The 26,381-nt window shown below is 47.2% G+C and overlaps 1 protein-coding gene across 4 annotated transcripts in view; it reads right to left on the bottom strand.

Annotated features, from left to right (window-relative positions):
• The window catches only part of TCF7L1 (transcription factor 7 like 1), a 176,549-nt gene that overhangs the window by 19,004 nt on the left and 131,164 nt on the right, over nt 1-26,381 (bottom strand). For all 4 annotated transcript variants that reach the window (XM_054547964.2, XM_024242221.3, XM_054547965.2 and 1 more), the window contains one exon: nt 7,991-8,074. In XM_054547964.2, the coding sequence (XP_054403939.1) occupies nt 7,991-8,074 (84 nt within the window). The remainder of the gene's footprint in view (nt 1-7,990; nt 8,075-26,381) is intronic.

Below are 26,381 nucleotides of genomic sequence, written 5' to 3' on the forward strand. Positions count from 1 at the left end.
AAAACAAACACATACACACAAAAACGAAACCCCAAAAATATGGATGTTAAAGGTGCTTCCGGTAAGGCTTCAGATGGAAATGGGGAACATGTTATTGGAACTAGTGGAAAGGCGATTCTTGTTACAAAGTGGGAAGAAACATGGCTGAGTTATTTTGTAGTGTTTTGTGAAAGGCAGAACTTGTGAGTGATGAATTTAGATATTCAGCACAAGTTATTTCTAAGCAAAGTGCTGAAGGTGTGGCTTGGTTTCTCCTTACTGCTTGTAGTAAAATGTGAGAAGTAAATTATTGTTAAGCAAACAGGAATCAGAACTTGAAAATTTAGAAAATCCTCAGCCTAGCCTCATTGCAAAAAAATGAGAAGGTGTGTTCCTGAGAGAACACCAATGGTGTGGCTGGACGATCAGATAATAAGACTGGGGCTGTGACTCATGGATTCAACCAACCACTCCAGCAGAAATTAAAGCGGACAAACGACGAAGGGAAAGAAGGCTGTCAGACTTCTACAGAATGGACTACAGTGATGTGGCTGCAAACATTTATTATCTTTCAAGAAGAGGGAAGAATGACCCCAACAGGGGATTCACAAGGTGTGGCTGCTGCCCAGGGCCTCAGGGGCACAGCTCCCAGCTCCCATCCTGGTGGGCTGGAAGGACAGAGAATGAATGGTGCCAAAGAGGATTATTCTTGAGCATTAAAATTGAATAGAACTCTGCCAGCAGACTGCCTTTAGACTTAGACCGTAACTCTTTCCTGCCAGTCTCCAGCCTACCAGCCTACCATCTTAAATCTTTCTCCCTCTACACATTCACACTCACTCACTCACTCGCTATATATACATACATCACCTTGGTTCTGTTTCCCTGGAGAACCCTAACACAGAACTGTTCTATATCTTTTTTATTTTTACTTTTCATACCAAGCTAAGCTGACTAGGAGAACTGTTCTATATCTTGATTGTGGTGAACTCATGTATGACTGTAAAAGTTTGTCAAAACTCACAGAACTATATACTCGTGTGAATTTCACTATATGTAAATTATATCTCAAAAATGGGGAGGTTGGGCATGATGGCTCGTGCTTGTAATCCTAGCACTTTTGGAGACTGAGGTAGGAGGATCACTTGAGGCCAGGAGTACAAGGCCAGCCTGAGCAACACAGTGAGACCCTATCTCTAATTTTTTTTTAATGGGGGGAAAAGCGCACATATATACAAATATATGCACAGGATGTTAACTTTAGCTTAAAAATTGGGGCCGGGCGAGGTGGCTCACGCCTGTAATTCCAGCACTTTGGGAGGCCAAGGCGGGCAGATCACCTGAGGTCAGGAGTTCAAGACCAGCCTGGCTATCACGGTGAAACCCCATCTCTACTAAAAAATACAAAAATTAGCCGTGTGTGGTGGCAGGTGCCTGTAATCCCAGCTACCTGGGAGGCTGAGGCAGGGAGAATTGCTTGAACCCGGGATGTGAAAGTTGCAGTGACCTGAGATCGTGCCACTGCACTCCAGCTTGGGCGACACAGTGAGACTCTGTCTCGGGGGAAAAAAAAAAAAATTGGGCTAGCCGTGGTGGCTCGTGCCTGTAATCCCAGCACTTTGGGAGGCTGAGGTGGGTGGATCCCGTGAGGCCAGGAGTGCGAGACCAGCCTAGCCAACATGATGAAACCCCGTCTCTACTAAAAATACAAAAAAATTAGCTGGGCGTGGTGGTGAACACCTGTAATCCCAGGTATTCGGGAGGCTGAGGCAGGAGAATCTCTTGAACCCAGGAAGTGGAGGTTGCAGTGAGCTGAGTTTGTGCCACTGCACTCCAGCCTGGGCAAGAGTGAGACTGTCTCAAAACAAACAACTGGAAACCATCTATGTCTATCTATTTTTAAAATGTTTAAATAAGAGGCAACCAGGAAGAGAGAGGTGGCAAAGTTTCAAAGCTGGTAGATATTTCTGCCTTTGCACTAACCTCATCTAGATTTTTCTCCACACCTTCCTCTATCCCTCAACTCCTTACTCTCTAGGTCCCTTTTCTGATTCTGGATGCTCAGCCTAACAGCTAAAATTTGCATTAAAAAACCCCTGAATATCTGACCATTTTCCAAAAAGCTGGATTAAGTCACTCTAAAGTTTTGGAGAACTGCAACCATTTCCAAATTATCTGGATTATTTGTCTCCTGGTCTCTGGGTCTCTGGCCCCATTTGCCTGTAACTCAGCAGAATTTATTAGGCATCTACCTGGACAGGAAGCATTCTGGTCATCAGAAAGCAAGTTATAAGTATACACACACACACACACTCCAGACTGAAATACTATTTAACAAAATGTTTGTGGGTTGTGGGATTATAGATCTTTTTCTGTGCTTTCTGGCATTTTCCCAAGAGTTCTACACAGTGCATGCATTAGTTTTATGGTTTCAAAAAAAGATTTTTTAAAATTAAAAAACAGTTCTGAAAGAAAAAAGGGATTGGATCTTGGGTAAATGTGGGTAGAGAAGGGGTATTAACTTTTTACCAGACCATTCATTCTTCCATTCATTCAACAAATGCTCCCGAGCATTACAGCAGGCGCTCAGATGCAATTCCTGTCTTCGTGTTGTTTATATTCTAGAGGGGCTTATATGTGTTTTGCGTGGCTGGACACAGTGTTCCTGGGGGACAGTGGAGGGAAGACAGGCACCTGGCATGTGGGGCCATGGTGAGGGGTCTGGATAATAATCTGCAAGTGATGAAATTACACTGATCGGATCTTACAAATAGTTGCTTATACAATGTTACTGTTAGTCTTTAGAGCTCGTTTTGAAGGTGTAAAGTCCAAATTATTAAGCACTTAACTTCATCCCGCACCCTGGCCCAGTTGTGACTTGCTTAGACATACTTCCTTGTTAGGCAGCTTCTACATGACTCACTAAATCTCTGCAAGTATGCAGGCTGTTTCCTTCACTTGCTCTACGCCCAGGGCAAACCTCATCTGAAATATTTTACTCCTGACTCTAAAATACATTTCATAATCTCAAGTATTTTAACAAAAAAGCCGGTGTCCAAACCTCTGTGACTCCCTCCGAAAAACCTTCAAGTCCTGCTCACACGTCTGGCCTGGAGAGCCGCATCAAGTAAACTGGGATGTCTCTAGGTCCTCCTTCCACTCCGCCTCTGGTTTGTGATTTGCAATTACAACAGTGATCCTCGACTCTGGCTGCCCCTTGGAATCTCCCGTGGAGCTTAAAAACTAAGATACCAGCCGCACCCCAGACCAATTAAATCATATCCTTGGGGGATTAGATGCTAAATTCTATAGGCTCATTATCTCTGTTACCTCTGCAATCTGTCCATTTGTTCTGGCACCTAATTCAGGCCCTCATTACCTCTTAGTTTTGCTAATTAAACAGTATTTTCATTGTTCTTTCCCTCTCATTTAATAATAGTAGAGGTAGCGGTAGTGGTGATGGTGATGCTGGGAGTAGTAAGCTAATAGTTATTGAGGACTTATTTTGTGGTAGAGGCACAATTCTAGACTCATTACAATACACTGGCTCATTTTCGCACAACGACTCTATGAAGTCAGTCCTCTTTTAATCCCCATTTAATAGATGAGGAAACCAAGGCAAAGAGAGATGAGGTAATTTGCTTGGAGCTGCATAAATAGAAAGAGGTGGATCTGGGATTTCAACCAAGTGTATTATACAGCCTCCCACTCATATACCCTCCTCCCCGGGTATCTCAGGTTTTGCTCCTGCACGTACACACCTCTCGTTGGAATAAGATGCTCTGCCTCAAAAATTGAGAATGATGGTCTTCGCCCCATCTGTTGAATTCCCAGTTAATGTTAAGATTTTCTCCCATAAATGTTCCTTAAGTTTTTGAGGCCTGTTTCTGCTTTGCTATATTATAATATAGACTATGGTAATATAAAATTTACTAGAAAACTATCCATGTTGCTATCGATAATGCCATGTATGGCAACGGTTCATGCCTCTCTGCCCTTAGACAAAATAAGGGACCCCTGCTCCACCACAATGCTGAGTTATTATTTGCGGAGCACACATCTGCAGTGGTTAGATGTTTGTTTGGCAGTTGGAACTATGGGTGTAGAACTTTCTTGAGAGTTCTACAGCTCTCTTGATGAGATCTTATATATTTTTCTGTCACAAACATTGAGAGTAATAAGTGATGATGAAGAGCTGATTTATTTGAATAGAAGTCTAGAAAGAAAATGGGAGCTTCAAAAGGACAAACAACTGATTATGTGTATTAACACAATATCTTGGAGTCAATGAAAAGATTTACAGGAAGCAGAGAGTAGTCAGGCCTTGGCTGTCAGCTGTGTTGCAAAAAAGCAGGAAAATGAGTGGAGTTAGTTATTCGATGACGACTGGAGCGCTGAGCTGGGCTGCAGTGGAGTGGCAGAATAAAGGAGGTGACAGAGGTGTGGGAAGTCAGATGGTAAACATTAAAAAAGAAACAGGATGGTGCTCACAGGAACAGGAAGGCTGAACACAGGGTTTTTCTTTCATTTCTCAGAGAAGGATTGCTCTGTGCAAAAGGAAGAATGGGAAACTCAGAGTACACGCCTGTAAGTACTAACTAACACAGGCGTGTTAGTTTTGTTTTTTTGTTCATGACAGGGTCTCACTCTGTCACCCAGGCTAGAGTGCAGTGGCACAATCATGGCTCACTGCAGCTTTGAACTCCCGACTCAGCCTCCTGAGTAGATGGGACTATAGGTGCGAATGACTGCATCTGGCTAATTTTAAAAATTTTGGCCGGGCACAGTGGTTCACACCTGTAATCCCAGCACTTTGGGAGGCCGAGGAGGGTGGATCACCTGAGGTTGGGAGTTTGAGACCAGCCTGACCAACGTGGAGAAACCCCGTCTCTATTAAAAATACAAAGTTAGCTGGTGTGGTGGCACGCGCCTGTAATCCCAGCTACTTGGGAGGCTGAGGCAGGAGAATCACTTGAACCTGGGAGGCAGAGGTTGTGGTGAGCCAAGATCACGCCATTGCACTCCAGCCTGAGCAACAAGAGCAAAACTCCGTCTCAAAAAAAAAAAAAAAAAATTTTTTTTTTTTTTTTTGTAGAGATCTCGCCATGTTACCCAGACTTGTCTCAAACTCCTGGCCTCAAGCAATCCTCCCTCCTTGGCCTCCCAAAGTGTTGAGATTAAAGGCGTGAGCCACCATACCTGGCCCCTATATGTTCGTTCTTTTTTTTTTTTTTTTGAGACAGAGTCTTGCTCTGTTGCCCAGGCTGGAGTGCAGTGGTGCAATCTCAGCTCACTGCAACTTCTACTTCCTGGGTTCAAGCAATTCTCCTGCCTCAGCCTCACAAATAGCTGGGATTACAGGTGCATGTCACCACGCCAATTTTTTTTTGTTTGTTTTTGAGACGGAGTTTTGCTCTTGTTGCCCAGGCTGGAGTTCAATGGCACAATCTCGGCTCACTGCAACCTCTGCCTCCCGGGTTCAGGCGATTCTCCTGCCTCAGCCTCCCAAGTAGTTGAGATTACAGGTATGCACCACCACGCCTGGCTAATTTTGTATTTTTAGTAGAGACAAGGTTTCTCCACATTGGTCAGGCTGGTCTCGAACTCTCGACCTGAGGTTATCTGCCTGCCTCAGCTTTCCAAAGTGCTAGGCTTACAGGCGTGAGTCACCGCACCCGGCCTCATGTGTTAGTTTTTAAAGGGAAATAACGTTCTTGAAAAGTAGATGGAGATGCGACACTATGCAGAGAGACACTAAGACAGAGGACCCAGCCATCTCAGGTCTTCAGGAGTGGGCTGGTGGATGGTACAGGAGAAGGAGAGGAAGGCACAGATCTGAAACGGAGATGGCTGCACTGCGGGGAGGTGCGGGGCACGAGCCAGGTCTAGGGTGGGCGGATGTGGTCTGGACATCCTCCACCAGGGCTGACTGGCACCACTAGAGGGCACCCGTGCCTCGTGCTTGGCCATCCCAAGTGGGACTCCGGGCCAGAGCCACTACCCTGGCTTATGCCTGAGGTGTGGAGTGCTTGTTCAATGGCAGCTTGTGCCTTGGCGACTGGCTGCAGAACCTGCTGCCTTTCCCGGATGGCTGGTCCCGCCACTCACAGTTCCTTCCACTGTCATCCTTGCCTGACTCCCTGGTGATGGCTGTGACAATCACCTGAGAGCTACATGTGGCATCCCACTGTAGAGCCCACTGTAAACTCCCAAGGGCTCCACAGGAGTGGGTCTCCTGATTACTGGAAATCATACAGGCTCCCTGCACCCCTATTTATTTAGCTTTCTGCACATATCTTCTTTCTTTTCTGCTAGACTCTAAGCTTTTAATGAATAAGAATTATCAGTATTTTTTTTTTTTTGAGACGGAGTCTCTCTCTGTTGTCTAGGCTGGAGTGCAGTGGTGCGATCTTGGCTCACTATCAGCTCTGCCTCCGGGGTTCACACCATTCTCCTGCCTCAGCCTCCCTAGTAGCTGGGACTACAGGCGCCTGCCACCACGCCTGGCTAATTTTTTGTATTTTTAGTAGAGACAGTGTTTCACCGTGTTAGCCAGGATGGTCTCGATCTCCTGACCTCGTGATCTGCCCGCCTTGGCCTCCCAAAGTGCTTGGATTACAGGCGTGAGCCACTGCGCCCGGCTATCAGTATCTCTTAAAAATGTCCTATGAGATGAAATAATGTCTGGGATTCACTTTAAATCCCAATGTAGCAGGAGGGAAATTCTAGGTGAAGGGAACATGGGGATTCATTATGTAATTCTCTCTACTTTGATACATCTTTAAAATTTTCTGTAATTAAATTTTAATAAACATCATAGAAGCCCAACGCCTAATACCTAGTACAGGGCAGTAACTGTGAGGTCCTATGTCTGCTCGTCTGTAAAATGCATAGGTCATGCAGGATGAGGGTCCCTTCTAACCGCATTCCCTGATTCTGAGGCTCACTGTACAGTGGGCAAGCACCAGTTAGCTTGTGGGGTGAGTGTGTCTTAAGGCAAGTGTTGACCCAAGCACCCAGGAAAAGTCCAGGAAAGTAGGATATCTGGTTCTGTTCCAGGAGTATCTCTTATCAGCTTTGGGTTTCAGTCCTTTGCATGTCCTGAGGAGGCCAGAGGAACTGCTTGGATCCACTGCTCCCATCTCCCAGGATTGTCCAGACCCTCCTTTCCAGCTGGTATTGCCACAGGGCCTGGCAGAAGAGGCTCGGCTGCCCTGAGGAGCATTTGTTTGCATATGTCCTACTGAATTCTTTCCTATAACATCCTGTACAGAAGAGCCTCTTCGGCCGGGCGTGGTGGCTCATGCCTGTAATCTCAGCACTTTGGGAGGCCGAGGCTGGCGGATCACGAGGTCAGGAGATCGAGACCATCCTGGCTAACACGGTGAAACACCATCTCTACTAAAAATACAAAAAATTAGCCGGGCGTGGTGGCACATGCCTGTAGTCCCAGCTACTTGGGAGGCTGAAGCAGGAGAATCGCTTGAACCTGGGGGGCAGAGGTTGCAGTGAGCCAAGATCGTGCCACTGCACTCTAGCCTGGGCGACAGAGCCCGACTCCATCTCAAAAAAAAAAAACAAAAACAAAAACAAAAACAGAAGAGCCTCTTCAACTATTGCCTGGCAGCTATGAGGGAGAAGAGGAGGCAATTCTGGGTAAGCCTCAACAGGAGAGAGAGGCCACTCTTGCCCACGTGAAGTGGGCAGCGGGTTCAGATGGCAGCCGGGAAGGATCGGAGGCAGGCTTCCGTGATGAACCAGGGTGAGCAGCCAGGGCCGTGGGGGTTGGGGGACGGCTCTTCCAGTTACACAACATCTGAGGCGGTGTGGTGTGTGTGTTGAGGTCACAACCCAATTGTTAGCCCCAAGCACTCAGCTCTTCCTCACTGTACTCACACATTTGAGGAAACACTGTTGGACCCCATCTGCTTCAGCACAATGGCAGAAGGCAGTGGCATGGGATGAGGCCACTAACAGGGCCCTTTGGTGCTTTAAGGTGAAACAGACTTACCAAGTGTGCTGGAGATGGTGACCTCGTGTCCTTGACTGTGGCGCTGGAGGGGACATCGAGGAGGGGCCATTTCATCTGCAGGTACTGCATAGGGAACAGAAAAGAAAAAGTTGTTGGTGAGATGAGGCCTCACAAATACCCAAAGTTTGCTGGGCTCTGCTGTTAGGGTGCCGGGGCAGGCCACTGGGGTGGCCTGCATTTTCATGCCACGTGCCCAAATGATTATAACAGGGGCGAGCATATATTTACAATCACTACCACCCTCACCATGCCCTCAGTCATTTTGGGGGAGACACGAATGACAACTAAGCTGAACTTTAAGTGGTGGAGAGAACTGATCCATTCCAGCACAACCAATCAACATATTAAAAGAACCTATTGGTGAGGCTCAAGTCCCCTCCCTATGCTGTAGTCATGGACAGGCAGGGCTGACCAAGGAAGCAGAGGTTCCCAGATGGCCATCCTGCCTCACCCATTTCCATCGCTTACGACATCCACACACAATGCTCCCTACGAAACAGCCGTCCAGAAGTATCTGGGAATGAATGAATAAAAGCCATCTGCCTGACACGGAGTCATGGGCAACATCTACCCTAACTCAAGGATGCTGAGCTTTACTTCATTATAGCGTCTCTCAATTCTGAAGAGATTAGCCAGTACCCCATTCTTTCTCACATCAGTGCAAAAAACCGAAACCAAACATTACCTCCCCAACACACACACACACACACACACACATACACACACACACACAATCTCTCTCTTTCTCTGGCATGGCACAGTCCTTGTTTGGAGGACTAGGGACGGTGTCACATATTGAACACAGTGCCTCGCACATGGGAGACATTTGATAAATGACGCCTATTATTTCCATAAGCAAACCATTAGTCTTTGCCAGGAGCAAAAGCACACGTGTTGTCTTAGTGTCAACACTGACAGGTTGCTTCTGGGCAGCAGACCCGCAAGCAGCCTCTTCGCAGAATTCTTGAGACTCCTTTGAGAATGAAAGCTGTAACGGAAAGTGGTGGCCCCAGGAAGTTTCACAAAAAGAAGTCTTTGGCTGGGTGCAGTGGCTCATTCCTGTAATCCCAGCACTTTGGGAGGCCGAGGTGGATGGATCACTTGAGGTCAGGAGTTCAAGACCAGCCTGGCCAACATGGTGAAACTTCGTCTCTACTAAGTGTGTGTCTCTACTGGGTGTGGTGGCGCAGGACTATAGTCCCAGCTACTTGGGAGGCTGAGGCAGGAGAATCACTTGAGTCTGGGAGGCGGAGGTTGCAGTGAGCCAAGATTGTGCCATGGCACTAGAGCCTGGATGACAGAGTGAGACTTTATCTCAAAAAAGAAACAGAAAGAAGCCTTTGAATCATCTCTCACTCTGGTTATGTAATATCAGGAAAAATCAATCACAATCTGGCTCTGCTGTGTACAGGAGCAGGAGGGCAATGGGAAGAGCCCCAGAAGGCCCCTTTGCTCTTCATTCACCATAAGTCTTGACCAAGACGGCAGGGACTGGGCTTTCAAAAAGGTGTCCATGGGCAAGAACAACAACTTAAGGTCACATGTGCCACAGGCCAGACTAGCACATGGGATGGGCCAAGCAGGCCTGGCGTGGGAGACCTGGTGGGAAGTGGGAATGAAGCCCTATGAATTAGGATAGTCTTTTCACTTTGCGACCTCTGCACCCCCACCCCTCAGCCCTCAAATGGGGTCTCACCTCTGTCCCTGTCCTCTGCTGACCCTATCTTCTTCCTCCCTTCCCACCACCACCCATCCCTTGCCCTACCCAGAGCACACACCCCCGACATGAATTAACTGGTATTTCAATGCAAGTTAAAGCACTGGGCAAATATTGGTATCAATAGTTAAAACTCATTTCCACTGTGAATAACATTTGTGCTACATTTGCACTTGTCAAAGCATTTTCACACAGAAAACCCAGTGTAATCTGCACATCAACCCTGCAATGACTAGTAGGGGTGACTATCCCAAATTTTAAAAGGAGCTAGGCCGGGCGCAGTGGCTATGCCTGTAATCCCAGCACTATGGGAGGCCAAGGTGGGCAAATCATTCGAGGTCAAGAATTCAAGACCAGCCTGGCCAACATGGTGAAACCCCATCTCTTACTAAAAATACAAAAATTAGCTGGGCGTGGTGGCGTGCACCTTTAGTCCCACCTTCTTGGGAGGCTGAGGCAGAAGAATCACTTGAACCTGGGAGGCGGAGGTTGCAGTGAACCGAGATCACACCACTGCACTCCAGCCTGGGTGACAGAGTGAGACCTTGTCTCAAAAAAAAAAAAAAAAAAGGAGCTAATGGACATAAACAAAGGCTAAACGCTTGCCCAACTTCATACAAGACAGCTGGAGCCGGAGCCTAGGTCTCTTGACTTCAAATCCCACACCTTGCACAAGACCAAGTCACGAAGCTTTTCCTAAGACTGTCTTCCTCAACTCTCCACCCGCAGCCTTTTCTTTGCTCGGATGTGTTTTCTCTCTCCTTCTCTGTCTTGCACGGGGCTGATCACCCAGGAACAGAATGGGTCCATGCATGTCAGTGTTCTCCTGGAGGGATGCTGAAGGTGCCCAGAGCTTGCACTTGAAACCTAAACACCACACTAGTTTTTCTCGAAACAACAACTTGAACATTTCTGGTTTTTAAAATTAAACTACAATAACAACTATCAGGTGCTAAAGAGAAGTATCCCAAATCTATACCCCCTAATATTAAACAGGATAGATGGGTACCTAAAAATCCATCAACTCTACCAGCATCTGCTCCCTATTTAGGGCCACAAAGACACACATTCATTCTTGTTGGCTTACCAGGGATGTCCTTAGATCATATGGGGGTTGTCCAAAGAAATGTAAACCCTAGTTTGGGATGGTGCTAGAGTTTTGGGTCTTAAATAATCCTCTCAAGTGACCTTATAGTTTGTCTGGCAGAGTTGGCTTGTAGGACTGTAGTGCAGGGTTTCTCAATCTCAGCACTATGACATTTTGGGCTGGATAATTTTTTTATTGGGGGTGGTGGGCTCTCCTGTAAAGTTTAACATCTTTGGCCTCTAACTATAATACTAAATGCTGATGCGCTCCCATATAGATCATCAAAAATGTCTCCAGATTTTGCCAAATGTCTCCCGGGGCTGAGGGAGAGAATCTTCCCTCCCCCAACTGAGAATCACTGCTCTAGTGGCCAAGGAGCTGGTACCCAATACACTGCGAGCTCCATGAGGGTTTGTCTGCCTTGGTGCTGGGGATATCAAGGTACAGGTACATTTATGTATGCTTGTATTTTGTACACACATTCATAGTAAGGGTTTTCAGTAATAGCCACTCTTTTGGGTGTCTGACCATGTACTTGTTTTATCCACGTAACAAGAAGTCTTGGCTTCTGCTGGGAGGAGACCACACTGGCTGTGCCTACCACTGATACCTGGCCCCTTACAGCGAGTCAGGCAGTGTGAGGGAAAAGACTAGAAGGGAGAGGTGGTCCTGGGAACAGTGAGCATCTCACCGGGACTGACCCTGCTCCAGCCCTGCCTGGGGTGGTGCAGGGGCGGTGTGCAGGGAGGGACTCACTCTGGGAGGCAGGGGTGTGGAGGATCATCACTTCCCCTTTTCTATTTGTCTTTTTAAGATTTGGAGATAAGTGATGGGGGGAGGAGGAAGAGCTCTAAGACTTTGGAGCCCCTACAGCTTGGCCATGGACGGCCTCTGCATCACAACTCTGAGGAAAGGACAGTTGAACTTCCCAGAACCATGAATTGGGGCAGCAGGAGCCAGTGACACCCGTTGTAATCCTCTTCCACTGCAGTACCAGACATTTGAAGATGGCCAGGTAGTTCTGAATTCCTAGGTCAGGCCCAGCCCAACTAGAGTAGAAATAAAGTTCTTCTGTTTATTTATTTATTTTTATTTTTTATTTTTAGAGATGGGGGTCTTGCTATGTTGCCCAGGCTCGTCTTCAACACCTGGGCTCAAGCAATCCTCCTGCCTTGCTCTCGCAAAGTGCTGGGATTATAGGTGTAAGCCACCATGCCCAGCCAATAAAGCTCTTCTTAGCTGTGAGGCCAACCCCACGATCACCCTGAGGGCAATCACTCATGGGTGGGAGCATGTCCTTGGGGAAGTAAGTGATGCCGACTGTGCTTAGATTCTTTGCATGGTAATGGTATGTGGGCAGGTTAAAACTGCTGGTTTCTCCATGCCCAGTCTAGGGTACATTTAACTGGCTCTGCAAGGCCCAGCTCCTGACCAGTGTGTCATGGCTGGGCTTCAGCCCATAGCGAAGATGTGTACACAGGCTGGTCCAGCCACCTCCGTCCTGGGGGATGCCCACTGGAATGTAACACATTGAAATGATGATGAATGACATCAATGCAACTGATGGCCAGGCAACAGCGATCGCTCCCACTTCTGGGGTGCTTTCTATGGGTTAAATACTCGCTTTTGAATACTCAAAAATAGAAAGGAAAACACCGAACCCAAACGGCAGGTACGACTGTCTTCGATTTACATACGTCGTGACTATGTAAGACAGGACAGATACACAGTTTTCCAATCTCACTGAATCTGAGAAACACTTTTCTGGGGACTGGGGTTCTGCTACTGTGGTTCACAGTTAAGTAGACTGAGGCTGTGGTTTAAAACATGTCTTTACCTCGTTAAGGAAGGATGATTCTAATCCTATTTTTACATTGTTTTCATTGGAGCAGTTGTTGCATTTTTCTCTCAGCATTTACCAAAATGGTCATGTGGTTTCTCTTATTTGACTCATTTATGAGATGTATATATAGCAATAGATTTTCTTCATGAAGGCATTTTTGCATTTCCCAGGTAAGCCCTATTTGGTCATGGTGGTTTGTTCCTTCTTATGCTGTGTTGTGGAATGCTAGTCATGTTTTAAATGTTTGACTTTTACATTCCTAAGTAAAGGTGAACAAAGTTTTCTTTTCTTTGGGTGACATCTTTATCGAGTGTTGCCATCAGTGTTCTTGCGGCTTTATTATTCAGAGGGGCTCTGCTCCTCTCTTTCTCAATGTTTTTGGCCCCTCCTTAGAGCCCTCCTTGGGGCGAGCACTTGGCCAGGCGGGCTGTTTCTACTCAACGTGGATCTCGGGAAGGGTCCCTCTGAAAGATGCTGTCACTAGAGAGCTAGAGCCCCCTTTCCTGCAGGGAGGCGGAGAATCCATCCTACAGAATCCTCGCTTTGATTGGAGCCATGGAGCAGATTAATTGCAGCTGTGCCCTGGAATTTCCCCAACACACAAATCTTCATGATGTAAAACAGCTGGGAGGAAATCCCAGCATGCCCTGTACAGAGGCAGGACTGCCAATGAGCTACGGAGATTAACCCTCCGGCTCCCAGAAGGTAGGGAGGGCCCCGCCCCAGCCGTCCTCACCCTGTCCCACACTTGCTTAGTGTGGACAGGACTTTACAGGGCTCAGGGGAACGCCCACATTCTCCCTGTCCTCACGTTCTCACAGAAAAGCCTTTAAGCAGGGCCTGGGCAACAGAGGAAACAAAGCTTCATGTTACAGAATCCACAGCTCCCCACAGTTGCACGCAAGGAAACCAAGTCAGCTCCAAAAACTGCACAGGTGAGAAAACTCCAGCCCAGAGAACGCCTTCCGCTGCTTCTAGAGGAATGGCCCAGTAGGCAGAGAAAGCGCCCCTTGGTCCAGCCCCACAGTCTCGCCCATTTTTGGCCACTTGCCCATCAGCAGACGCAAAGGGTCCCTGTTTTGGTGACCGGTCCTTCCTGCCTCTCTGGACCCCTATGGTAAATAGTGACTTTGGGGACCTAGAGCCAGGATCCCCTTTGATAGAGAAGCAAGGGTTGCCCAGGCTTTTCGGGAGATGTAAAGTCCCAGTGCCACGCAGAACCCAAGGGTACACCCAAACTCCGGGTGCAGGCGGCTTCCCACCACAGTGACAATGACATTATTCAAAATGCTCTCCTTGTCCTCTTAGAGGCTCTATGTAACAGGAACCTATACTATAACTGTATTATAAATGAAAAATGTGAAGAAGCGATCCGTGTCTCCCCGTCTCCATTCTGCCACAGTTGCAGTCGTTTCTTGCCTGGACTACTGCAAATCCTGCCGGAGTCAGCCTTCTAAACAGCAGTCACATCTTTCCCCTGCTCAAAACACTTCCCTGGTTGGTTTCTGGAGTCAAGAGATAAAGCCCCCAAACTCACCAGCAATCCCGCACCACCCTATCCTTCTGGCTTCCACCCTCACCGCCCCCCACCCCGGCTGCACAGAGTCCTCACTGCACTCTGAACGCATCACGCTGCCCTGCTGCTCCCCGGCCTGCTACGGCCTTTACTGCGTCCTTCACTCGTGGGAAACTTTAACTCCCCTTCTTCAAAACCCAGTCCTCCCCCAAGGTCACCCTCCCTGGCATGAGTCCTCCACGAGTCCATTGCTCTCGAGGAGCAGCACATGGTGTTTCCACGGCACTCACCAGGCTACTCCTCCCCATTTGCACACTCTGTCTGCCCTTGGGACTGTAAGCTCCTCAAGGGTCATGCTGCACCTCAATTCCTTACCCAGAACCCGGCAATCATGATGTGTTGAAACCCTGTCCCGTGCTGTATTAATGCAGTGAGCTTAGGCCCAGTTTCCACATCTGTAATGTGGGGTTGAACAGCCTCTCCCTGAAACCTTTAGAGCAGGGGAGAGATGTGACTGGTGTTTAGAAGGCTGACTCTGGTAGGATTTGCAGTAGTCCAGGCAAGAAACGACTGCAACTGTGGCAGAATGGAGACGGGGAGACACGGATCGCTTCTTCACATTTTTCATTTATAATACAGTTATAGTATAGGTTCCTGTTACATAGAGCCTCTAAGAGGACAAGGAGAGCATTTTGAATAATGTCATTGTCACTGTGGTGGGAAGCCACCACACGGGAGCCTATTTCACTCGTGGGCAATGCCTGCTTCTCACAGTAACTGGCTTGGTCTGCCAAGAATATGTAAACGTAGCATGGAGGCTGGGATGCCCAACTTGGCCAGTTCCTGGAGACCTGTTTCTTTCTATCTTCTGTAGGAAAGTTCACAAATGGATCTAAGTTTGAAAATACACTGACACTGAGCAATGAACTCAGGAATAGGGAGACAGAAAAGCTTTCCCAATTGGGAAAACATTTTTAGTTTTCAGCAGTCAGTAAGAGAAAACGAAAGTGTAAAGAACTTGTTCCCAAACAAGATGGATTAGACAAAGAGTTCCAGGGGCAAAAGTGTAAAAGAAGTTTTATACTCTTATCCCTTCTTTCTTAAGAATGAGTAATTTATGCCTTTGCTTAACTTTGTGGATAGCACTAAATACCAAACACATTTTTTGTTTTACCTGAGGGTAGGTTAGATTCTTTCTTGAGGTTTTTTTTTTTTTTTTGAGATGGAGTCTCACTCTGTCGTCCAGGCTGGAGTGCAGTGGCGCAATCATAGACCACTGCATTCTCCACCTCCTGGGCTCAAGCAATCCTCCCATCTCAGCCTCTCAAGTAGCTGGGACCACAGGCATGTGCCACCACGCCTGGCTAATTTTTTGTATTTTTGGTAGAGACAGGGTTTCACCATGTTGCCCTGGCTGGTCTCGAACTGCTGAGCTCAAGTGATCTGCCCACCTTCACCTCCCAATTCTGCTGGCATTACAGGGGTGAGCCACCGCACCTGGCCTTCACTGGTCTTAAACCAATGAAGTGACTTTGCTGTCTCTAGCACCTGTTACAGCATTTAGTCAACAAATGGTTTTAAAGCCCATGCACTGGAAGCAGAGGGGCTCCAAAAGCATTTCATGACTGAATAGTAAACTCAAAAGTAAGAGTGTGTCAATTAGGTGTCAGTTTCACCATAAACACCTCTTTCCCCTGCTTTCCCCAAATGATTCTTTCTTTTGTGGATGATCTCAAACTATTCTCTTCCCCTCCCATTCCAAAGAACCTGGCAATTTTGCCTCCTAGATTTGATCAAAGGTTTGTTTTTAAAAACTGGCTCCCCCGCAGAAGCCAAGCTTTCGTTTTAGAGCACAGGAGGCAAGAGATCAGGGTTCCAGGCTCTTTCTAACCTTTCTGGACTCCATCTTCTCACCTTTAAAATGGGAATATTTTACTTCATCAGCCTGAAGCAGGGGCCTGGACTAGATGGTCTCCTTTGGAAGGAAAAATCAAACGCAGCTGTTTGTCTAAACACAGAGGGCGCTGGGAGTGCCGACCGGGTTGAGGTGTTCAACAAACATGGAATCAGGGGTCCTAGCTGAACCCCACTTACAAGCTGTGTGCCTGTATACATCACCTTTCAGAACCTCTGGTTTCCACATGTAAAATAGGAATAAGAACACCTACTGCCTGGCAGAGTGATTATCTCACGTGTGGCTGTCACACTCAAGTGTGAGTGTCCTCTCACACTGGAGAGGACCAGGCAGAGTGTGGGGCATGCGGGAGCTTGTAAGAAATCTGTGTTCAGTCACTAAATGTGTAAGTTATTGGTATTCTAGGAGCCTGTGACCTGCACTTCACCTGGGGAGACAGGTCTGGTTCAGTGGTGTGTTGGTAAATGCCTAACAACTGGCTCTCTAAGCAAAAAACAAAGTGAAAAACCGAAGCATTTGCTGGTATTCATGGTGTAAATACTCCCGCTGATTTCAAGGTACCACGATGAGTCACTGAAGGCTCAGTGCGGAAGAGATGCTACCAATTGGCTGGGTGCTGGCTGGCTCGGGCACACCAATGCCCGTGGGCAGGAGCCGGGTTGGGGGGCTGATCTCAGATGTGTCCTGACTTGCTGGGACTGCTGGAAAGCTGAGACACACATGGTTCTCAGCTGACGTGGGCCTGCTTGAGGTCTTGATGGAGAGCCGGACACTTGGCTAGGTATGTCCCCCTGACAGCTGCATGCTCTGGAGGAGGGAAAACTCTGCTCCCAGAGCACTAGGCATAGCCATTCCGTGGTGGCCCTGACCAGGGGGACCCCGGGACAGAGCCCTAGGTTTTCAAACAATGTCAAAGTTCAACTTGCTTTCGGGTCCGCATTTCTGCAGCCCGGAGCGCTGGGCCTGCTGAGTCGCAAGCTGCCTCTCCCATCGGCTGTGACCTTGGGTTTGCTGGGCCTGGGCAGTGTCTGTGCTCACTGCCCAGCCACCAATGCGCTGCAGGAAGTCTTCATGGAAACTGGCTTTGGAGGCCCGGTCCTCCTTTCTCTGAGGTGAACCCTGCTGGGCCCCTCCCTCTGTCTCTCCCCTGTCACTGTGTGCCTGGGAATCTACTGACACGCTTCCCTCCCCTCAGGCCCTTAGGTGAGAACATCTGCCCTGGCCCCCACGGGATGCAGAGTCCACCTGCTGGCCTCTGACCGGGAGCTCAGACTGGGCTGAAAGAGCAAATACCTTTCTCCTTCACAGCCTGCAGCCTGTTCTCTGGCCTGCACATATCCACCCACGCCACTCTGTCCCCACTCCATTTGCCAGCATAGTAGGGCTGGTCCCATAGCCATCCCCACAGAGCTGCCTCCTCCTGGGTTACAGCTACATAGCAGCCACCATAGGGTGGTGCCATAACCGACTCAAGGGGCCCATGCTCACAGACATGGAGGTGTTTCCCAGGCTTCTGCTGCAGTGAACACCCTTGAACAGTCACCATGTCGCCCATGTATGTCTATAATGGGAGGACACATTTCCAGCTGTGAGGGGAATCACTAGGTCAAAGATATGCACACTTAAGTTCTGAGGAGTGTTATTAAATTTCTCCCAGTTGACACTGCTAACAGCAACCTGGGAGAGGGCTTATTTCCCCACACCCTTGCCCATACAAGGTTATTAAACTGTTTAAACTTTGCCAAACTGACAGGTAAAAAAGTCCCCCGCTGGAGTTTCCATTACTCTTGTAATGAGTGAGGCTGCGAATTGTCCTCTGTATGGGTGATGATTTGAAGGAGGGAAAAAAGATGTGTGTGGTACAGAGGAAGTGGGGCGCACAATCTGCTGGATGGTGGGGACGGGGGAGGACGAGTATGGAGTCACTGCAGGTGAAACACAGGAGGGGTCTGTGGGTTCCTTGCAGCTGGCACAGCCTGTGCAACCTCTCCTGCACTTGCTCTTCACTCAGGTGGAAGAGGCCAGAGAGAAGGAGCTGAGGCTGAGTCTGCGCGCTGTCGTGAGTGAGGAGGAGGCGGGAGGAGAGCCCAGGAAGCTGCTGGTGGGCAGCTGCCCCTTCTGGTTCTCCCCCTTTCCCTTCCCAGCATGTACACAGGCTGCTTACATGCCCTCCCCACCTCCCAGGTACTTCTCAGCCCCCAGAAGGCTGGCTTCTGTTCCACTCCCTCCACTGTCTCTGTAGACACTCTCCCGTCTTTGCAAGGCAATGGATGACTTTAGAAAGAAAACAAAGGCAACTGGCTTTTGAACTGCCACATGACATGGGCAGCTCTGGGGAAGACTCTCTGCCCTCCTGCCCTGTGGCTGCAGGTTCTGCATGCCTTCTGGGTGATTTTTTTATTGATTGATTGATATACTGGTTAATGGATTGATTGATAGGGTCTTGCCCTGTCAGCCAGGCTGGAGTGCAGTGGCATAATTATAGCTCACTGCAGCCTTGACTTCATGGAATCAAGCAATCCTCCCACATCAGCCTCCTGCACAGCTGGGACTACAGGCAAGCACCACACCACCCGACTAATTTTTTTTTTTTTTTGGTAGAGACAGGGTCTCACTATGTTGCCCAGGCTGGTCTCAAACTCTCCGCCTTAGCCTCCGAAAGTGCTTGGGATTATAGCTTTGAGCTACCACGCCCAGCCATTCACATTTATTGACCTGAATAAACTGTCCTGGACAAACTGTTCAGTGAGAAAAGCCAATTAAATAATCTGGAAGCATAGTCACCCAAATGTTATCGCTGGATTTTTAACATTTCAGGCAATTTTATTAGTTCCTTTTTCGTATTTTTCTTCTTCACTTGAAATTTTTACAATCAGTATGTCTTATATCATAGCAACAGTAAGCAAAGCTATTAAAAGTTACTCCAGATGAATTATTTTCAATCCTGTGCTTTCAGTGTACCTAACCAGAAACCTCAAAACCCACTTTAATGCCTTTACTTACCTCCCTAACCTGCTCTGGGCCACTCAGTTCCATGGCTTCTGGACATCTTTTGAACCCTATTTTGAGGAGGGGCCCCTGCAGCAGCCTTCTGGGTTTGCTTGAGCTCCTGCAGATTCTCACCCAGGAGGAAGGCAGCGGGGGTGGGGGGGCAACCCAGTTTGAAAGGGGTGGTAGTGGGCTGCAAACCACATCGGCAGGTTGCTTTGCCTCACATTGACAAAATGTCTGTTGTCCAAGAATAGGGTAGTTGACAGAAATGAAGGGATCCCAAATCCTCTCTCCACTGAGTCACCAGTGCTCCTGTTCTCAGTTCATCTCTTCCAGTCTACCCTTCACTTACCTCCAGAAATATCTTTCTAAAATATGAAACTATGCTGTTTAAAGCTGGCAGGAGGCCACCCATTCTTACAGGACTGCCTACCAGATGATCAAGATGCAGTGGCAGCTCTGTACAGAGCCCTCCATCAATGTTTAGTGAGTATCTCACATGAAAGGTGGCTGTTTATGTGCATGATACACCACAGGAAGGTTTTTTAAAGTACATAAATAACTAGACTATAAGCCTGTAAATGACAGGTTCAGATAAGACAGGGATCGCAATGGGCAAGAATTATCATGGAACAACTGAAAACTTCATAGAGGAGGTGGCATCTGTGCTGGGTCCTGCAGGCAGGATATACTTCTATAGTTGTTTTACTTTTTAAAGCATTCCATATTAATTATCTGATTTGATATTACTGACTCCTGGATATAGGTAAAGTAGATATTATTATGTTCATTTAAAAAATGGGAAACTGGGCCAGGCACGGTGGCTTATGCCTGTAATCCCAGCACTTTTGGAGGCCGAGGCAGGAGGATCACGAGGTGAGAAGTGCAAGACCAGCATGGCCAATACGGCGAAACCCCGTCTCTACTAAAAATACAAAAATTAGCTGGGTGTGGTGGCGGGCGCCTGTAATCCTAGCTACTTGGGAGGCTGAGGCAGGACAACTGCTTGAATCTGGGAGGCAGAAGTTGCAGTGAGCTGAGATCACACCATTGCACTCCAGCCTGGGTGACAGAGGGAGACTCTGAATCAAAAAAAAAAAAAGGAAACTGAGCCTGCTGGAGGCTGTTGGATTTACTCGACACTGGCACTAGAATATAGGACTTTGGGCGTTTATGTTGTAACTCTAAGGGTACAAGGACATGATTTCTGCCTTCTAGAAACTTGTGGGTGGGAATGGGACTCACACTTCTAATCGCAGCATTTTGGGAGGCTGAGGCAGGTGGATCACTTGAACCCTGGAGTTCAAGACCAGCCTGGGAAACAAAGTGAGATGAGACCCTGTCTCTACAAAAATACAAAAAAAATTAGCCAGGTGTGGTGGCGCACGCTTGTAGTCCCAGCTACCCAAGAGGCCGAGCTGGGAGGATCGATTCAGCCCTGGAGTTCGAGGCTGCAGTGAGCTGTGATTGCGCCACTGCACTCCAGCCTGGGTGACAGAGTGAGACTCTGTCTTAAATAAAAAATAAAGAAACTTCCAACTGATCTTGGAATCTTGGGATAGCAAATATGGGGCACAGGAGCGGGTTCCATCCCTCTGTGCCTGTGGCAGACCCTGCTAGTAGACCATGGTACTCTTTCTTGATAAAGCTGGGTAAGACCTCAGAATCCTCAACACTGAGGCAGCTACTAACAGTTGATTAAAATTGACCTGTAAGATGCAGTCTATTTATTCTCTCTGATTTATGCCAGGAGGTAGATACAGATGTTCTGTCTGGTGAGAAGGAGGGGCAGAAATCAGGTCGTAGAAGCATCTCTCCTGGCTGGCACAAAGCGGAACTCAGCTCCTAGACAGAGGTGAAGGCTTCACCAAGAATGTGACTAGATGGCAAAAACAGTCATAATTTGCAGAAAGTCCATTGACCAAAAGCAGGCCTGAGAATTCTAAAGTTTATGGACTTCCCCCTATGGGAGGAGAAGCTGGAAAGCATCCCAGGTATTGAGGAGAAAGGAAGCAGGATCTGTGTATAATCAATGGGGAACAGGAAGCGCTTATCTGGGGCCAGTGAAATACTCAACACAAAAGAACAGCCAGGCAGCCTGGAGCTGCCTTCCAGCCACAGAGCTTCAAGGGTCTCTTAGAACCCTTCCCCGTGGCTCCTGCAGGCCCAGCAGCTGGCCAAAGTCAATAACTCCTGGGCACCGGGAGATGGGAAATGTCTGAGGAGGCCTCTCCATAGACGGGCAGTTCCAGGAGAGCTCTCCGACCCCACAGGTGAACAAGGACACAGGAGAATAAGGGTCACAGCAGCCACCTCTACACAGGGCCATTGCTCCTGATAAAGGAGCCTGAAGAATGGGTCCTGCACCCTACCCTAGTGTGTATGCAAATGTGGATAGCACATACGGCTTACATATCTCAGGGAACAACACAATTTTCTGTCCATATTAAAGAGAGGGTGCAGGAAGTTATGACGGACAGTGGAAGGGCTGAGAAGTTCCCATCTCAATACTATTAAACAACACCACCTATTTTTTAGTACCTAAAATATTTACATTAATAGGCCTTAAAATATATACGTATTTTTGGCTGGGTGTGGTGGCTCACGCCTGTAAGCCCAGCACTTTGGGAGGCTCACCTGAGCCCAGGAGTTCAACACTAGCTTGGGCAACATGGTGAAACCCTGTCTCTACAAAACCAACAAAACAAAAATGTATATATAGCCAAACAAACAAAATTATAAATACATATGTATGTGTGTGTATTTTTTATGTATGTGTATGCACATGTATATACATATACATAATTACACATACATGTTACAGGCAAAGTTTGATATCTTGGATACTGTTGCTTACAGTGAAGCTCCATTTTTAAAAAGTGGAAAAAAGTGAATCAATTCAAAGAAAAATAATTATGTAAATAGTATAGGTGGTATGTGGCAAAGATTACGTGAGTAAGTGACATCTGGGGAATACTGTTGTAGGATTGCATGTTTGTGGCCATCCAGGGGCTACTGCCAGTTGTGGAGGAGAGCACCCCTAGGAATTGGAGGAAGAGGTTCTGCACACAGACTCAAAGGTCAGAACGTCCCAGGACACACCACTATTGTCTTCCCAAATTGATTCTCACCAAGATCTACCATCTCTCTCTTCTCACGTACCTGCAGGGTCAAAACCTCAGACATCTTTTCCTCCACCTTCTTCCTCACTTTGTCATCTAGCCCATCAAGTCCTGTGTTTTTTCCATCTCAACTACCACTGTCTTGCAATGGCTCCCTAACATTCACCTCGCCCCACACTCGTTCCTCCAGGTCGGTCACACACCCTGCTGCCCGCTGACTCTCCAGCTCACAGCCAGGCTCATTTCCTCACTTAGCTTCCCCTAAGCTCTTTGGGGATAGGCATCCAATCTTTTTTTTTTTAACCTGCCGCTTCAGAAAGGCATCCAGGCTGGGCACGGTGACTGACGCCTGTAATCCCAGCACGTTGGGAAACCGAGGAGGGTGGATCACCTGAGATCAGGAGTTTGAGACCAGCCTGGCCAACATGGTGAAACTCCTTCTCTACAAAAAGTATAAAACCTAGCCGGGCATGGTGGCGGGCGCCTGTAATCCCAGCTACTCAGGAGGCAGAGGTTGCAGTGAGCCGAAATCCCGCCACTGCACTCCAGCCTGGGTGACATGAGTGAGACTCCGTCTCAAAAAAAAAAAAACAAAAAAAAGGCATCCAATCTTATTTGCCCTTTGGGTCCCCACAGCCTTAAGCACAGCATATCATTTGTGAGAGGTGCTTGATGACTATTGCAGGGTGTTCTAGGATTAACCAAATTAGAGGTGCAAGTCCTTCTCTCTGGAGGTGTTGCCTCCCAGGCAGCTCTAGTGGAAATGTTGTAGGCAAAGGCAATTAGCGGTCACACTCCTGGGGTTGTTGCCACAGACCCTAATTTAGCTGACCTAGAGTGAGAACAGAGAAACCATCACCTTTTGGGAGAATGATGGATAGAGGGAATAGGAAGGTCCGCTGCCAGTGGGGACCCTATCAGGCGAGTAAGACTCCATTTACCTAAAGTGATCAAATAAAAAACATTTACCGATATCATATCTGCTTCTATTTTTATATTTTCCCCTACAGTTAATATATTATAAAAAATAAACAAAAACATTCTAATCTTTTGTAGCTGGGGGCCCTGATGCTGGGATTCTTCTGTTCAGCCCCGCTGTGGAATACAGCACTTCTGAAATTCATACTCTGTTTGATATTAATATCATTTCAGATAAGCAAATAAGTATGTGCCAAATCCAAGGACAGGAAACTGTCTGCATAAATCTTGGATAAACAGATTTCTTTAAAGAAAACATTTAGTGATGTGTTACCTTGAGCCAAATACTCCATGTGTTATTTCGTTTAACCCCCACAACCTTATAAGTTGATGCTATTATTATCCTCATTTAACAGATGGAGGGATTAAGGTACAAAGAGGTTAACTAACTTGCCCAAGTCTATCCCAAACCCAAAAGCCAACTCTTTTTTTTTTTTTTTTTTTTTTGAGACAGAGTCTTTCTCTGTCGCCCAGGTTGGAGTGCAATGGTGCGATCTTGGCTCACTGCAACCTCCGCCTCCTGGGCTCAAGTGATTTTCCTGCCTCAGCCTCCTGAGTAACTAGGATTACAGGTGTGCGCCACCACACCAGCTAATTTTTGTATTTTTAGTAGAGACAGGGTTTCACCATGTTGGCCAGGTTGGTCTTGAACTCCTGACCTCAAGTGATCCACCTGCCTCAGCCTCCCAAAGTGCTGGGATTACAGGTGTGAGCCACCACGCCCAGCCCCAAAGGCCAACTCTTTTTTTTTGAGACAGAGTCTCGCTCTGTTGCCCAGGCTAGAGTGCAATGGCACAATCTTGGTTCACTGCAACCTCCGCCTCCCGGGTTCAAGTGATTCTTCCACCTCAGCCTCCCAAGTAGCTGGAATACAGGTACACGCCACCACACCCAGCTAATTTTTCTATTTTTGTAGAGACAGGGTTTCACCATGTTAGCCAGGCTGGTCTTGAACTCCTGACCTCAAGTGATCCGCCCACCTCAGCCTCCCAAAGTGGTGGGATTACAGGCATGAGCCACCACACCTGGCCAAGGCCAACTCTTAATCCTTTCATTATGCTAGTGCTGGAAGAGAAGAAAACATACCACTCCTGCAGCCCATCCTGGCACTCCTCAGATAAGGGCAGTCAGGCCCATGGGGTGAGCTGTCTCACCAAGGTCACGGAGGACACTGGCAGAGCTGGGATCAGAACAACCCAGGTGTCCTGGCCCCCAGCTACAGAAGAGCTATGATGGATCAGGTTATTTTTTTTACAACACATAAACGTAAAAATAATTGGAAGGGGATGAAATACTAATGTAAGCAAATCAATATTATAAATACCAATCTGAGAAGTCATAAAACACAACAAAAGAATACTTGTATTATTGAAAGTTTCAATATGGATAAGCCGTAAGGCATGCAGAGCATGCTCAACAGCTCCATACTGCCCCCTGGTGGTTCCCAAGTGCCCACCGGAAGCATGCTGGACCAATAGACCAGCGTGAAACAAAGGCCCTGGACAAGGATACCTGCTGCACTGAAAACCCCAGGAGCCGGTGACCTGGTGGGCCAGACAACAAAGATCCTCCTGGGCTGGGCACCAAGCCATCAAGGGAAATCTCTGGGTTCCACTCCCATTTGTTTGCAGAATTTGAGATAAAGAAGTTATGAACTCAGTAATGAGTTAACTACTTTTAGTCTCTCATGTTGGCAGTGGCCTTTTCCCCCTTTAATTACCACAGGCACTTTTTAATACCCTGTTGGTGGAAAAGTAAATTAGTAAATCCTGTCTTGTGCAATTTGGAAGTATGTATCAAGTTTTCTGAAGGCTTACTGTCTCGGAATGCATCCTAAGGAAATAATTAAGGATGCAAGCAAAATATAGCTGCAAGGATGTTCACTGAAGAGCTGTTTATAATAGCTGAAAGATATTAAATGCCTTATGCTACAATTATGATATCTGAATTTATGTAGTAGGTGGTTATTTACAGAAACAGAAAGGTGTTTACACTGTTAAGTGAAAAAGCAAGATACAAAACATGTATTTCCCCCTGTGTAATGGGGAGTGCTTAAAAAAAGAAAAAAACATGTATTGAATCCTACTTTTACTTGTAATTTTGTAAAACAGGTATCTTTATGTATGTTTTGAGAAATCTGGAAGAATATACACTAAGAGGTGAGTTGAACTTATCTCTGGGCGACAAGATTATGGGTGTTTTTATTTTATTCTTTTGGCTAAACATACATTGATTTTAAAAGGTAAATGCAAATATATGCAATGGGAATCACTTTTTAATTTAAAAAATTTAAATATATAAAAACACTCAGAAAAAAAAACAACCGAGTAAAGTCTAGATTCAAATCTTCAGCCTCTCATTTCTGAACTTCTGAGTGCTGTTTTCTTTTGAATAGGGTCTTGCCCCTGACAACCTTCCCAACCGTTCCCATTAGGGCCTGGAAAAATGTGACCTCAGCCATTTGGAACCCTTCAGTGATTCCTGGGCAACATACGCTGGGGCCAGTAAGTGCTGTGACTGCTAGCTGCAGTCCTTCCTTGGCTGAGGAAGGGTCCACTCTACAGCCCCGCCCTGGACACTCTCCTCCACTCTTTCCCTTCCAGAGGGATTCCCCTCTGGGGGAAGGTCTGGGCGCCAATTCAACCAGAGGAGACAACCCAGTCTGCTAGTTTTCAGATCTCACTGGCATCAGGGCTGCAGGGAGGAGCTTTAAAAACACTGATTCCTGTCCGCCTTCCCCATTATGATTTAACTCTTCCAGGGTGCTTAAGCATCTACTTTTTTTTTTTTTTTTTTTTTTTTAGCTTCCAGGTAATATTAATGTGAGGTCAGAGTGGTCCCCAAATGCTCACACCTACCCCTCCATAACTTTCGGCAGTTTCTACCCATTGTTTGGGCTTCTCTTTCAAAGATGACCTTCCTGGATCTATGGTCCTGTCTCTTTTACACTCTTCTTTCACAGGCCAGAGCAAGCATCCACCCACTTACTCATTAAACACTGTTTAGTGCTACTGTGTGCCAGGTTCATGGTTGTCCCCTACCTAAATCCTTGCGTAGAATACATATCTTCATTCCAGTGGATCCATTATAAGGCTCAAGGTGGAAGTTTCCGGTAAAAATGGAGAATCTATAACCTGAGAGCAGCCCTCATAAATTAGCCATCAGAAAGTGAGACAGGAAATGCCCACACAAGTTTCCTGA

Source organism: Pongo abelii, chromosome 12 (genome assembly GCF_028885655.2).
Source record: "Pongo abelii isolate AG06213 chromosome 12, NHGRI_mPonAbe1-v2.0_pri, whole genome shotgun sequence".
NCBI classification, from domain to species: Eukaryota; Metazoa; Chordata; class Mammalia; order Primates; family Hominidae; genus Pongo; species Pongo abelii.